We start from the raw sequence: 15,767 nt of genomic DNA on the forward strand, positions 1-15,767 counted from the left end.
GGGATGGGGGGATGGGGGAGGGGGCAGACACAGTCCCTTTAGGCACATTTTCTCCCAGTCTCTCATTCTCGCTTTCCTTCTTCCTCTTCTTTTTTTTTTTTTTTTTTTTTTTTTTTTAACAGTATACACCCTTTGAAAACAACCACATACGAGGTAGCCAAATGTTTTTAGGCGTGATGGCTGTAGCGGAGATTAGTCGTTAAATGTCTCAAATCCAGACTCACTGTAAAAATAAAAGTCTCATACTCAAGTTTTAAAACCTCACTTTGCTTTAAATGAAAAAGGAATGTGCCAGTTTGAATGGATACAAGTTTCACTTCAAGAATTTTCTGGAAGCAAGTGTCAGTAAATGGAGCAGATTATTCTAATAGTATGAAGATAATGACACTTTTGAAATGTGTGAAACAAGCTGATATGCATTGAAGTTATTCCAGTCCAATGTCAGAATTTATGAGATATTAAAACTCAATATGAGATCAAAACAATTGCTAATAGGGATTTTCATGTGTTCACAACAAAAGCAAGTTTTAATTGCTTCCTACCAGGCAGAATATTAAGTTATATCAAACACTAATTTAGATCCTGCAAGGCCAACAGAAAGAAAAATAAAACATTTGGACACAAGATTCTGGTCACATGGGAGAAGCACTCCTTACACATGAGGGAAAGGAAGGTTTCCCTCTTTTTAAATAAGAAAAGATGTTTCCCCACCCATCCGCCCCCCTCCCTCCTGCTCCTTGTGTCCCCCTCTGTCCCCATCCATAAAGTAAAAGGCAAACACACACACACACAGTCACACACAAAAAAAAAAAAAAAAAAAAAAAAAAACATTTCCAATCACCTCACTTTCTCACTCTCTGTCATCTGCCAGAGTCCCAGGTTCAACACTTTAAGGCAGGGGAGCTGTGTGATCCTCTCCAGTCCCCTCTTGGTGATCTTGGTACATCCATACAGGTCGATGCCCGCCAGCTGGGTCAGGTGGTCAGCTATGAGCTCCAGCCCTTTGTCCGTGATGCGCACACACTGTCCAATGTTCAGGGTCCTCAGCTCATGCATCTGCCTCACCATCCGGTTTATCCCATCATCAGAGATGTGACATGAGCACAGGGACAAGGACTTTAGCTGGTACAGCCCCTGGGCAATGTATGCCAGGGTCTGGTCCCCTATCTTGTCGCAGAAGGAAACGTCAAGCCCAGAGAGCCTTAGGGTGCCCATGGCGAGGTGCATGGTCCCTGTGTCACTGATGTTATCACAGGAGCGTAGGTTGAGGCTCCACAGGGAAGCCATGTGGGAAAGATGGATCATCCCTGCGTCTGAGATCCCCCCACAGAAGCTCAGGTTCAGTACCCGGAGCTTGGTCAGGCCCTTGGAAATGTGTTTGAGTGACAGGTCCGTCAGTTTCTGACAGTCCTGGAGAGTCAAATACTCCAGGTTCAAGCAACCTTCTGCTGCGCTGCGGGTCATGCCCGCCAAATGTCCAATCCCCACGTCCGAGACATGCCTGCAGGACCTCAGATTGAGGCTCTTGAGTCTGTGGAGGCCCCAGGCTATCAAGAGAAGCCCAGTGTTTGTGATGTTGCTGCAGCCACCAAGCTCCAGTACTTCCAGGTTCTTCAGATACTGGGCTATCCTGCCTAGACTGGAGTCTGTGATCTGCTTACACAGACTCAGGTTCAAAACCCTCAGTGATGGGATCTCCTGCACAAATGCATGGCCCAGCCCATTATCTGTGAGGTTGTAGCAGCCGGACAGGTTGAGGGACTCAATGTTAGGCATTCCCTGGATCACATAACTCAGGCTGCGGCGCAGAGAGAGGATCTGGACCCTCCGGATGCCCCTGGCCTGGAGGCTGGGGAACAGGGAGGGATTGGCCCGGCGGAGGTGCAGCTTGGCCTCCACCCCCCTCCACACTGACTTGTGGTAGGATGCGTCCCTCCAAGCGATACACACTTGGGCTACCCTGCCTTTGTCCCTCACGTCCAGATAGCTGAAAATCATGGCCAAAATTTCCGGGAAGAGGCACGAAATGTGCGTCTCCATTGTTTTTCAAAACCCAGGCATATAAGAATTAATACTCCACACCTCCAAGGCTGAAAGAAGGATCCCACTCAAAACACCCCCCTTCTCTTGCACTAATGCAAAAAGTATCAACAGTCCCAGTTATCCACAGAAGTAAAAAAGAAAGAGTTGTTTGTTTCTCTCTCTTTTTTCTCACATTGAACTGTGCAAAATCGATCCAACTCTCTCCAATCCCACGTGATCCGGTCTGGTTGCGCAGTAGGATTCAAATGCATTTAAAAAAAAAAAAGAAAGAAAAAAAACAAAAAAAAGCGTTTATTCCTGCCTCAACCCCTCTCTCCGCCAAAAAGAGGAGGAGAGGGGGCGAAAGGAAGAAGGAGGAGGAGAGGAGGAAAAAGCGTCAATCCTTCCCCCTCTCTCTCCCTCTCTCAGACGACGCTTCCTTGTATTATACCTACAAAAAGCCTTCCTCTCTCGGGCGAGCGGGGATCCAGACGGTCGTACATTTCAGTATAAGAAAGTAAAAATAAAACCAACACTCTTAACGCCACCTATTAAAAAACATTTCCATGATAGAAAAGCAGAGAAGATAGAGCTAGGTTGGCTTTGTAGGCAGAGTGAGAGAGAGAGAGGGGCGTCCTGAGCTCAAAGCCTTTGTCTGCTCTTTTCAAACCGACTTGGCAGGGACCCCAGCACTCTGGCTGTACGGGAGGGGTGAAAGCAAGTAATAGTATTAATCTCTCGTGTCGAAAACAGTTTAAATAAGATATAACGTTACAATGAATGTTATAATGATTTGACAGAACAATAAAATGTGTATGTGAATATTTAATAAACGATGTTGTGCGGAATTAATTTGTAATCTCACTGAATCACCCCTACCCCCGCCGTGTCAGGCAGTTGGTCTGTCCCGCCTCAGCTGGAACGGTGCGAACAGTTTCCCTTGGAAACCAACTTCTTACAATTCAGTTCACTTTGGGCTTTAACCCTTTGAGCGGACCACACAGGAAACACAGGAAGGCCAAACGGAGAAGCCCCTTTCAGTCCGCTTACTTGGCATGAACATTTAGTCATTTTTATTGCGATTTTGTAGTTGTGGAAATAGTCATAAAAGAGCGTTTCCAAAACGGCCCCAGCACAGAATACAGCGTTCTTTGTCTCATGTAAACAGCCTCTCTCTATCTGGTCTCCTCGTTCACTAACTTTATTGCAAAACCAGAAAATAAATTTACATTCCCAGGGACCATCAATCAACCTTCCATCTCTCAAATATTGAAAAGTGTGGTTGAATATCTGTAATAAAACAACAACACGGCTCATAATATTCTTGACAATGTGTGGAAACAATGTAGAGCAAATCTCTTTTAATTAATTTCAACATGCTTTATTGGCTTGGTATTTGGCACAGTGTTGCCAAAGCCTCAAGCCAGAGATCACAGTTTATGTCAGTGTGCTTGCAAAATGAGCGTAGGCTACACACACAGACACACACACACTCTTCGGATAAACAACCAACTACAGTATTTGCCAGTTTAATCTGAGCTCTTGTGTGTCCCTCTATCTGTTAGGAAATTGTTTCGATGAAATACATTATGTACAATGAAGAGTTTTTGTTTGTTTGTTTTTTACAAAGGGCTGAAGTGTCCTTAAATGACTGTAGTGGTAGAATAATCTGTAAAAGTGTGAAAAAGAAAAAAAAAAACTTAAATTCTCTCATGTGACTCTCATAAAGAACCAAAATAATCACTTTGAAGCTGTTGTCTCACATCTGGCATTGCTTATGTTTTGACCCTTGAATTGAAGACTTTTTATTTTAGTCTCAGCTGATGGTACTGACAGTATATCAGTGTATATGTGTATAAAAGTAATAGCACATAGGAGATGTTGCTTATTTAATGTATCAAAGTATAGAAAGAGAACTGTGTAGCTTTTCTCTTTTTTTTCTCTCAACCAACCAGAAACTTTCATCCCCTGCAGTGGGCCTCTGTCACCCCCTTAGTAGCCTTGGTGTGTGTGTGTGTGTGTGTGTGTGTGTGTGTGTGTGTGTGTGTGTTTATTTGTGTATTTGTGTGCATGTTTGTGTGGCTGGAGTTTTTCTGTCTTTATGTGCATGTGTGTAGGCACAGACAGTAGAACATATGTGGCCTTTGCATGTAAACCCATATTTTTTATATGCTTGTATCTGTCCATGTCACTGTGTGTGTGTGTGTGTGTGTGTGTGTGTGTGTGTGTGTGTGTGTGTGTGTGTGTGTGTGTGATAATATGACAGGGGAGCCGTTTGCTGAAGCCAGTGGAGTGTGGCAGAGTGGTTGAGAAAGAGCAAAAGAGAGGGAGCGAGAGAGAGAGAGGAAGAGCTGATGAGAAACATAGAGAAAGAGAGGGAGAGAGCGAGAGACAGAGAGAGTGATAGGAGGAGAGAGGCAACAGTGATCAGGTAAGGATAACAGGGAGGGAGAGGAGCTGCAGGAACAGGCGTTTTTACATGAAAGAGTCAGCCGTGCACAACTGACAGCAACTCTCCTCGCTTCCACTTCTCCCTCTCATCCTCTCTGTTCTCCTTCTCCTTAAAGGATAAGGATGGTTGCTGTAATTGTTACTATCCCCTCCTAACATGACTACAGTGTAAGAATCCACAGTCTTAGTTCCATGCAAAATTGAATCCTGAAGTTCAGCCAAAGCTAATATGACACTTATGGCAGTCAAAGTTAGTCACATCAAATGGATATTTTCCAAAGTTGCAGTCTTCTTAGTAGAAAATTCACTCTTTTTGTAACTATCTATTTCTCAAAGTAAAGACTGTTTCCTCCCCATCATCTCTCCTCCACACCCTTAAACCCATATTTGTCTCTGTCTTTTTGGTTAAAATATTGCCCAAGTCGAACACAGATTTTTAAAGAAAATAATATTAATAGTCCACATCAGAAGAAAACACATATTCCACAGTTACAGTATTAACTCACATATTCATACTTATGAAACACAAGTAGGTATTATGATGTAATCAGAAGTGGCCTCACATGTTTTCCTTTCACTATATATGTATAAACATACATCATATATCTGAATCTGTGTAGTTCATTTCTTTGTAGTGTTGGTCTTTAGTCCTGCTCTAACCTGAACCTGCGAGCAGCACTACTCTGTTATAGATTGTCAAAATACCATATTATAATAAATTTGATGTAAGGGAGTTATAAGGTACTTTTTTACAGGTTATTATTAATCAATTTAAGTTATATGAAATGGCTTATTTATATTAACTCTTGATATATCATGATTTTTGCCCACATGGGTCAGATTAAAGAAAGCAATGGCTGAACATTTTAAAACTTAACAAAGCATTCAAAATCGACCAAAACTGTCTGGTGACTATTTTTAATATCCTCTCTCTGCTTTCAACATATATCCTGTAACTTCATCAAGGGCAAAAACAAAGCAGTTAACTGCACTGTCCCCTGTGGCTGCCAACACCTACGTCCTTGGTACCCGAGCAAAGAGTGTGTCATGCATTTTCAAAATAGAGATCCTGACATGAATACCAAGCTTTATAATGATAGTGCGAACACCCTGAGTTTTTAACAGGGTGGTAGATGAACATGCGGATAAACTGTGGCGACTGCTGTGGCCGGATTGTTGGAGAAACCTCCTGGGATTTACCAGGTGGTGCAGACAAAAACTAGTTTGGTCAAAAACCATGATTCTATTTGCCTCACCCAAATTAATTTTATTTATTTTAAACCAAACTGTACACTGGTACTTGGCTTTGGAGCAGTCGTCTTGACAAATTTATGTTAGTTGGGTTCAAAAAGGAAAATAAAACCTTGCCAATGTGGCTTTGAGACTGCCAACCAGACTGTGTTGTGTAGGAGGTTATTAGCGAACCTTTTAATACCAGAAGTGCCTGTGTGTGTGTGTGTGTGTGTGTGTGTGTGTGTGTCATTAGTAAGTCACTCAGCTGACTCTATTATTTGTTATTTTCTACCTGTACAGCAAGACAATTACAGACAAGAAAGGTAAAAGAAGGAGTGACAAGGTAAAGGAGAGAGAAATAAATAGAAGAAGAAGAGTAGTGAGGCGGGTCTGTGTGCCACAGGCTTTCTCTTCAGCAGCAGTAGCTGAGCCTCTCTCTGCATGACCTGCCTATGTGAGTGTATCAGTGTGTGTGTGTGTGTGTGTGTGTGTGTGTGTGTGTGTGTACTTGCTCAGCATGCATTTTTTTTCTGTTTTTCTGTCTCCCTCTGTCTCCCTCATATCCCAGCTGCATGTGTGTGAATCTGTGTGTGTGTGTGTGTGCGCGCACGCATTGCTGTGGTGTGTCATACCTCTCTTGGAAAACCCGCTGGGCCCTAGCTTGCACTCACACTGAGTGAGAGTGGAGAACGAGAGGGATGGATGGATGAGGGCAGGGAGAGGAAAAGTGAGAGAGGAAAAAAATAAGGAATGGGTCACAGGAAAAGGGAGGAAGAGTATTTTTAGAGGATGCATCAGTAGGGATGAAGAGAGCCACATGCTGTTTTCTGAATATTAAAATGGAGGTTTGAAAAATGGGCTCAAAGGGAAAAAGAAGAGATAAGAGGAAATGTTGAAATGATGCCAAGAGTCAGATTTGGCATGCAGGTGTGTGTGTGTGTGTGTGTGTGTGTGTGTGTGTGTGTGTGTGTATTTGTGTGTGTGTGTGTGTGTGTGTGTTTATGTGTGTGTGTGTCATCCCCCTTAAGTGTTCTAGAACCTCTTCTAAGATTCTACTCATCATGTGACCCATCATGTGCAGGTGTGTGTGTGTGCGTGTGTGTGTGTGTGTGTCTCCTTTTCTGCGTGTGTGTGTGTTTGTGGGACTTTATGTGTCTGTATTTGATGATTCAGGGGAGGGCTCTTGCTGGATAATTGCTCGCCTCGACAACGTGCTTCATCTGCACCCGCAGCGATTGCTGGTTGCCAAGGTTACGTGGGCGTGTGTCAACATGTCCCCCTGAAAGCCGACACCGTCCTGAATGGATATTACCATGACTCTGTAGATTCTCCTCACCTCACACACACACACACACACACACACACACACACACACACACACACACACACACACACACACACACACACCAGCACATGAAAGAGAAAGCAGACAGTAACAATGCACTAGTGCCCTGAGATACACTAAACCTTTGTTTGTATATGTGTGTGTGTGTGTGTGCGTGTGTGTGTGTGCGTGCGTGTGTGTGTGTGTACACTGCATACTGTACACTGTAAGTGTTGAATCTTTTATGCTCCTTCAGGTGTTTCCTTGCTTCACTGGGGCTTCACCTGTGCAGTACAGTGTGTGTGTGTGTGCGTATGTTTCTGTGTATGTGTGCGTGTGTGTCTATTATATACCTACCTTCAAAGCTCCTCTCTGCCTCTCTCTGGGAACCTTTGTTGCCAAAAAACATCGCTAACTGAAATGCAATCGTCGCAATTTAGTACGTTTGGTCGACATTGAATGAATTTACACCATTGACGAATTGCCCATTGTGCCAAAGAGTCCAAAAAGGAAGAAGATATTCTATTGATTATTTTGCACTATTTAGCAGTTTTTTCATAATGCTGTTCTGCCAAAATATAAACAGATGACTTGTCATGAGACAGAAACTTATAGTCCAAAAACTGTTTGTAACTGGAAGTTTGTAAGCCAGTTAGCCTGGCAGGCTGTTGTGGTTGGTTAGCACTATGTGCCATCTAGTTAACTTGTTACAGGTTAGCTTTCTTGCCAGCCCTGTGAGTAGACGATATGTCAACAGGCTTCCAGCACCAACTGTTTCACAAGGAGATGTTCTTTTCTTTTTTTCTGGTGTGACCAGGCACTTTGTCTCTAACTCCTTCTCTTCCATCTCATTGGTTTTTTTTTAATTCATCCCCTTTTATTTCTGAATTTTACACCAACTAGAGAGAGGTGGGGGTATCAGGTGGGACATGAATATGAGAACAAACAGTGAGGTAAAACACTGAAAAGACAGGTGAGAGGCGAAAGAGAAAAAGTTGAGTCAGTAAAACAAAATGTAGACGATGGGAGAAGGGGGAGAGCAGATGCAAAAAGAGGGAGACAACAGAGGGTCATCACCAGGCGATCCATTTTCTGTGCATCTCTCTCTCTTTCTTTTATCCCTCTCCATCTCTCTTTACCTGTGTTTCTTTCTCTTCCTTCCTCTTTGTTTACTTTCTCTTCCGTCTCTCTCTGACAGCTCGTCTGTGCGCCCGTCTCGCCACAATGCCTCACAGGCTGTGTGTGCGTGTGTGTGTGTGTGTGTGTGTGTGTTATACACTGCCACCCTGCTCCAGTTTTTGCACCACACAGGCTGCCTAGGTGTGTGTGTGTGTGTGTTTGTGTCCTCAACAATGCTTTTCTTTTCTGCCAGCTCTGCAGTCTGAGATTTTTCAGCCCGTGTGCTCTCTCTCCCTCAGTAGTCAGCATTTTGGCATTTTCTCAATGCACTCTGTCATCTGTTGGCATGAATAGGCTGCATATTGGTGTGTGTGTTAATGTGTGTGTGTGTGTGTGTGTGTGTGTGTGTGTGTGTGTGTGTGTGTGTTTGTCTGGCCAGTCTTTACTCTGTCTCTCTGTTTGTGTTTGTGCAAGCAGCCATGAAGGTGGAAAGCAGCTAATTTTCAATCTTAGAAATTGCACTAGGCAGGTTTTTTGATGTGGACATACACGAGCCAAACTTGGAGGTAAAATCCCTTTAACTGTGTTCAAGGCAAGTGTGAGGCCAAGCACAGTCAAGTTTGAAGGAGACAACAACTGAGTCCTCTTCCAAGATTAAACATATTCCAAGGATTTAACCGCATATGTTCAATAAGTTCAAGTTGTTATTTGCGTGTAACCTTTGTAAGACACTTGGGATTCACTCAAGACACAGGACAGGATTTATCCATCAAATCCACATTTGGCAATCCCAATTTTTCCAAAGATGGAAGATTTGTTTAGTATGAAATTTGGAAATGTGTAAAAGTAATGAACAAGATATATAAAATATTTCAGTGTGATGCAAAGCTGAAAGCCCAAAAAAGTAGTAGTGGGTTTAAATTATTCACTCAGTGTAAACATTATATAGCTTGGAAGAAAATAAAGACCACACATGTGACATTATCAGACTGTGTGTAATGAGTTGATTTGTCCAACTTTAAAGCTGCTTAAAGGAGCTGTTTGTAAGTTTTGCTAATGCTACATAGTCAGTGTTAGAATTAACAGCTATTACTTACCAGTCTTGAGCTTCGGTCATAGTTGCATTTACAGTACAAGAGTTACGAGCTACTTCTTTAGAGCAGACTGGACGCTATGGTCTTGGAACCCATACACAGTCCAGCCATATACTAAGTTTATACTCTGTCTTGTTTGAAAAAAAGTCTCTATAATCTTTCAACAAATGTGCTTAGTTGACAAACTGTGACCACCCGCCTAATAGAACCTGTTTGCGTCAATTCATTTTCATCATGACAATGGGGAACATCCAGCTCAGTCACGTCGCATTTGGCTGACCAACGGTGGAAGGATAATCGCTCAACTGTGATCACTCAGTCAGTCAGTCACTCACTGACTTTCGCGATTATAGAACTGCCCCGGTTGCATTCCAGCAAAAAAAAATACCAAACTTATAGAGACATAAAGCTGAGACATTTCTCAAACAAAATAAGGGAAATATCAACAAAACTGAACAAAATGCAAAGTGTCTCCATAAATAGCAGTAAATGAAAAGAGTATCAAGACAAGGATGACTCATCACTTAATGTGCCGCCAAAATATTTTTTACTCATCATTTTACTCATCCCACATCAGAGAAATTTTAAATAATCTCAGACGTTTAAGTCCAAATTTAGATCCATCACATTGTATTGATGTCAGATTTGAAGGATGTGCCATCCTTTGATTTTTCATGTGTTTTCATCTGCCACTCCTGGCCAGTAAAGCACAAGATGAGTTTTGAACCAAATTGTTTCAAAATTTCTATCCACATAAAATTTGTTTGGTGAAGTAAATCATCCAAAACATCAAGTATATCAGCTATGAATTGCAGAGACTCCTCTCATTCTACATACAGTAGATATTATAGTTTCAGCTCCTCCGTAACTCCCAAAATGTGTCTGAATTAAACATTACAGCAGTGAGTTTATGAGAAACAAAAGTTAACACACATGCAATGGTAAACAAAACAAACTCACCAAAAGTTGGTTGAATAGTGGGAGAACCAAAAAGACATGCCTATAAAAGTTTGTGTGCACCAGTGTGTGTGTCTGTGTGTTTTTTCTGACCTGACACAGTACAAGGCTTCCCAGGGATTTATAGGCCAGATGAATCAATTCAGAGGCGAGAAGTAAATCAGGCCAGACCAGCCGAGACTTGCACCGCTTCATATCGTAGGTGTGTGTGTGTATGTGTGTCTTCGTGAAACTCTTCTTACTTGTTGATATTTGTGTGTGTGTGTGTGTGTGTGTGTGTGTGTGTGTGTGTGTGTGTGTGTGTGTGTGTGTGTCACAAAAAAATTCAGTTTTACATACCCAGAGCATCAAGAAGTTTATTTTTTTTACATTCATTGCTGACTGGAAGTGCACACGTGCGCGTGTGTGTGTGTGTGTGTGTATATATGGGTGAGTGAGGCAGAGAACAAAAATGTGTGTGTGTGTGTGTTTGTACTGGTATGTGTGTGTCAGACTGTTTGTGTGTGTCTCTGCGTGAGTATGCTCATGCGTCTGTGTATGCTTGCAAATCTGTTTGTACATGTTTGAGGGTGTGTGTGTGCGTGTGTGTGTGTGTAGTGTGTGTGTGCATTAATTTCTCCAGGGAAGGGATCAGGAGACCAGTGTAGTTTGACCAGCAGAGCTCCAGGGCACCAGGGGGGAAATCAGGGGATCTGGCCCAGCCACAGTGGCTTCTCCCTGGGCTTCCTGATCAGGAACTCAGCCTCTCCCAGGGTTCCAGTCCAGTGCCAAATGAGGCCAGCCATTGCTTTCTCAGTTGTCAGTCTTGGCTTATTTATTAGTTTAGACTCCTGCTATTATATTCTTCAACCAGATTAGATGGATCCAACCACCTTTGTTTGGAGGCACCATTCTAGTACAATGGCCCTCAGCAAATCAGCAAGATGATTATAGATAATAACATGTCAACATTCCAGGAACTTAAGGCTGATGTTGCCCATGCCACTTGGTTGTATTTCATATATTTTATAACTGGTACTGCATACAACCTGCTCAAATTAGCTAAAGCCAACCAAAATGCAATATCACACCATGTGACTTCACACCATGTGACTTCTAGTCGGACAACCATGAGCTAAAACCTGCAGCAGCTGATGGTAATAGCACTAAAAATAGTGGTTGAGTTGAGACTTTCAGCTAAGAAAAAAAATGAGATTGAGAATTTGATTGAAAAGGGATTTGATTTGACAAAACAATCCAACCATAATGTCAGAGACAATAATGTACATAACCTATTTTTGATTAAATATGCTGCTAGGACATGTTATTTAATCGAATGTATTGAAGTCTGTATAATAGTTTTAGTTGTGTAGTTTAAGTTGAATAGTGCATTATGCTAAGGTTACACTTCTTTTCCATTTATTTGTTGTAAAGTGTACAGTTTTATGGTCGTAATTTGTGACAGGTTATTATGCCGTAAAGCAGTTTGGTGTTTTGGATAAGGCAGTGTCAATGAAACGCTGAGAAGTCAGCGAAGTTTGGATCGTTTAATCGTTATAAGTTTTTGACAATGTTAAATATGACGGATTTAGCTCTACGAGAAAAGTCGGTTATGGACCAGACAGAGTTGTAAGATTGAATCATCTACTGTGACGCTGAAATATGGAAATAAACCTTCGTTCATGTTTTCCTGCCTGAGTGTGAGTACACTGGGTTTTCACTGGAACACGAGTCAGAACATGATACTGCAGACTGTGTTGCCTGGAATTTCGGAGCATGGTAAAAACGGCCACAACACATGAGGTTCATTTAGTAGCATCAGGGTCTTTTAATCATAGCACATGATCTTCCTCAGCAGGTAGAGTTTGTCCAGTTGTCAATGAATCTTAGATGTTTTAAATTAAAATTTTGTGAGCACTGTAAGAACTTCTTTTCATGTCTTAAAAGTTGAGGTTGAAACTTCCCTCTTAACCTTGAAAACAGCAAATGAACAAAAGAGATGAAGATATGGACAAATAACTAGGTAACACATATACAGTGTTTGTATATTTCTTTATTCTCTGAATTCAATGAAAAATGTTCAGGTGGAGACACAAGGTGCTCTATGAATTGTAGTAACCAGTTACTGTATATACAACAAATGGGGAGAGTAAAAAGGAGGCACATCATCACAGTTAAGAGACATGGGAGCGTGAGAACAGCTTTTTATGGATGCCTGGGTGCAGTGTTTGGAGAGAGAGAAAGACGATGAGAAGGAGAGAAAGATAGAGAGGGATGAACAGAATTATAAACGGCTGATGAATCTGACTTTCAGACTGACAGAGAGGAACAGAAAAGCACGAAAGAAATTGAGAGAGGAAGGAGGAGAGAGCTCGGCGCTGGAGCAACACAACAAAGCAGAGAGACGCAGAGAAACAGATGGTGATGAAGAGCTGAGAGAAGTGTGAGAAGGAGGGAGAAAGAGATGTAGAAAGAGTGGGGAGGAGAAGTATAGAGAAGATATATTTAGAGAGAGAGAGTTTTAGCCTCCCAGCTAGAGGCATGACTCATCTTCTGCCAGCTGACAGAAGGATGGATGAAGGGGAAGGAAGGAGGGAGGAGATGGACAGAGACGGGGAGAGAGAGATGGAGCGGGTGAAGGAGGAGAGGGGAGAGCAAGCGTGACGAAGGGAGACGCAGAAAGAGGAAGGGGGAGAGTAGAATAAGGGAGGGAGGGAGAGATGGGGGAAGGAAAAGAAGTGATGATGGGTGAAAATCAGAATAAAAGAGGACGGGATTCCACAGATCATCGTACGTGCAACCACATATGTAAAGTGAAAAACAAAGAGAGAGATATAAAAACTACGGCCTCTCCAAAGCCCCTCTCAGCTGCTTCCAAGTCCCACTGCATTTCCCCCGGGGTGTGTGTGTGTGTGTGTGTGTGTGTGTGTGTGTGTGTGTGTGTGTGTGTGTGTGTGTGTGTGTGCGCTAGGATGATATAAGCAGTAAATTTACCCGCAGCCAGCTGCTTTTGGCAGTTTGTTGCTGCACACGTGTGTGTACATATGTGTGTGTTTTGGAAGAGGAACAGACATGAAGAAAGCGAGACAAAGGGAAGAGGACACTGAGCGACTGATAGGCAGACGGAAGGAGAGGCACTGCTGTAGTAAGTGGAGCAGGTAGTTTCATCATCCCATGGGTTTGCTGTGGTTGCATTTGTAGTTTGAGTTCTTTGGTTCTTACAAATGTGTCCATGTGTCTGCACAAAGTTGGCACATATTCCCATGTCTGCTCTGCCTTTGTTGTTTTGGGTTTTTTTTTCATATAATCAAAAGAAAAACAACAGGAGCTTGGAGTAGTGGGTAAGATGAGAGAGGGCTGATATGAAAATGTATTGGTTGCTGTCACTGAAAAATATGACACAGGAGAAATCACACTATAAATTCTAACAATTTTAAGAAACAAAACTAGTGTAAACCCTTTCTTTATTAATAGGACTGTTCTGTTTGTGTTTGTAAGATGGTAAAGATTATGGATTAAACATTTTTCATGGGTCTAGTTTTTAATTATAGGGAGAGTATCAGTTACTTGGACAGTACAAAGACTAAGCCTCAGCTGGTGGACTGCTGGGTTGCTGAAGCCCGTGTATGTGCCGTACAAACATCTGCCCTGCTAAAGTGTCCTTAAGCAAAACTCACAGTCCCTACAGGCTGCAAGCTCAGTGTTCTGCAGCTGAGCCTGACCTTTGACCTCTTGCTGGAGGCAGCAGAAAAAAAAGAAAAGAAAAAAAAAGCAAACTTGTTTGTGTGTTACATGCAAAAAGAAAGCTGTTCCGGTTGGGAAAATCACCACTCGCACTGCATTGTGAAACTATTACTTGACAAGTTTGAGTCGGTTTCATGCAGCTCTATGCTTCTACTCCTGGAGATTTCACAAGCAAATGTTGTACTTTTTACTTGACATTTATTTGACAGCTATAGTCACCACTTACTTTGCCGATCCAGGCTTTAGATACAAAACATACGATGATCTTTTCACTGTCATATATTAAACTACCCAACACTATATCAAATATAAGATAGTATATACACCAATGCATCAGTATTAATAATGTAAACCAATAATATAATTGTACCATAGTATTAGGAGCCAGTTTTCTGAATTATGACTACTTTCACTTTTGACTCTGTAAGTACATTTTAAAAGAAGGGCTTTTATATTGCAATGTTAGTGCTTTTGCTTTAGTATAAAATCTGAATACTTCTCTCACCAGTGTCTGAGGGCAACTGAACAGTAAGTAACTAGAACATTTCTGCTGAGTGAGAAGTTGGAGAAGACTGCCTGAATGCAGTGTGAGGTCTCTTCTGGGGAAGAGTCTCAGGTTGAGCCTGGCCCAGGACAACACCTTCCTGTGCCACATCTTTTGCAGAAAATGAGCCCATGAAATGAGACACAGTTTGCTGAGAGGCTCCCTACAGCCTATGCTTCCTCGGGACAAAGACTTGAATATCCTCTCAGGTATCTGGTGTGTCACATGTATCCTCACGTTTCTGTTCAGCCCCGTCTACCTCCGTACACTCAGAGGATTATATTTAACTAGAGGGTGATCAATTTTCAAGTGACAGCCATTTCTAGAAATTGGTGATTAGCATTTTTGGCATGAGCAGCTTCCAGGGGATCAGTTCAGACTTCATCAGCGGGTTTCCCTGCAGGAGAGAGCTGGCTGCTTCTCCTGCTGTAGTCTGGTACTGAAGGCAATAAAAAAAGTGTGGCTGCTGTTAATCCAGAGAGGAGCTGCCGACTTTTTCAGGCATTGCTCCCTGTTGCATGACTATTGCTCATATCCTCTAGGGACAAGTCCTCTCTCGCTCTCTCTCTCTCTCTCTCTCTCTTTCTGTCTCTCTCACTGTGTATCCATTACTTGGACACTCCCTCTCTCTTTCACTCCCTCTGTTTCCCCTCCTTCCTCTTTCTTTCTTTATCACACTTGGTCCAAGTTTCGTCTCTGTGCCCTCGACCCTCCCAGCCTCATTTTACCGCCTTTCCTTTGGCTGTAGTGTGTACTGAGGCTGAACTGCTCCTCCTTGTGTTTCAGCAAGCACATCACAAGTTTACAGTAAACTCCTCCACTGCTACATCAAAGACCAGTGCGGCTGCTTCAGTCCAGTATTTCTCAAGCTCTAGGTCATGTCCCAGAATAAGCTGTTGGCCTGTTTCTCTTTAGTCCCCAAATGATGAGATAATCAGTGTGTTTTAATTAGGAAAGATCTCAGGAGGAGAAACCCATTTATTTCAGTTTGGTTCTCAAATCCTGTTTTCTCTGTGTAAATGTAAAAATGCCAAATGTGTGTGCAAGAGAAAGGGTAGGGGTAGTAGTAGTAGTAGTAGTAGTCCACTCTAACACCCATCAAAGCAGAGAGGAAGGACAACAGTAGGTGGCGCTGTGATGTCAGTTACAGACTAAACATTAATATCAGGGCAGCTGCTGATTGGTCCATCATTATCCTGAGTCATTCTCACATTTTCATTGTGCTGAAAGCTGAGGGAGAGCAACAGAGGAGGGACAAGCAGAGAGTGTTGTCTGTACAGTCGACAAGAATAACAATCGT

General features: G+C 42.4%; 2 protein-coding genes across 3 annotated transcripts in view; one reads left to right on the forward strand and one right to left on the reverse strand.

Annotated features, from left to right (window-relative positions):
• Positions 1-15,767, forward strand: part of wnt5b (wingless-type MMTV integration site family, member 5b) — an 83,063-nt gene that overhangs the window by 49,715 nt on the left and 17,581 nt on the right. The window lies entirely within an intron of this gene.
• On the reverse strand, positions 78-2,683 carry fbxl14b (F-box and leucine-rich repeat protein 14b). The gene has a single exon (XM_023417961.2). It carries the CDS (start codon positions 2,038-2,040, stop codon positions 838-840), a length of 1,203 nt encoding a protein of 400 aa, XP_023273729.1. The 5' UTR covers positions 2,041-2,683; the 3' UTR covers positions 78-837.

The sequence above is a fragment of the Seriola lalandi genome, unplaced genomic scaffold (assembly GCF_002814215.2).
Source record: "Seriola lalandi dorsalis isolate HSWRI2012SDOR001 ecotype SW California unplaced genomic scaffold, Sedor1 jcf7180002054579, whole genome shotgun sequence".
Lineage (NCBI taxonomy): Eukaryota > Metazoa > Chordata > Actinopteri > Carangiformes > Carangidae > Seriola > Seriola lalandi.

What these genes read in the sequence shown, in the direction of transcription:
- fbxl14b (XM_023417961.2), bottom strand. Translation starts at nt 2,040, where the DNA reads ATGGAGACGCACATTTCGTGCCTCTTCCCGGAAATTTTGGCCATGATT.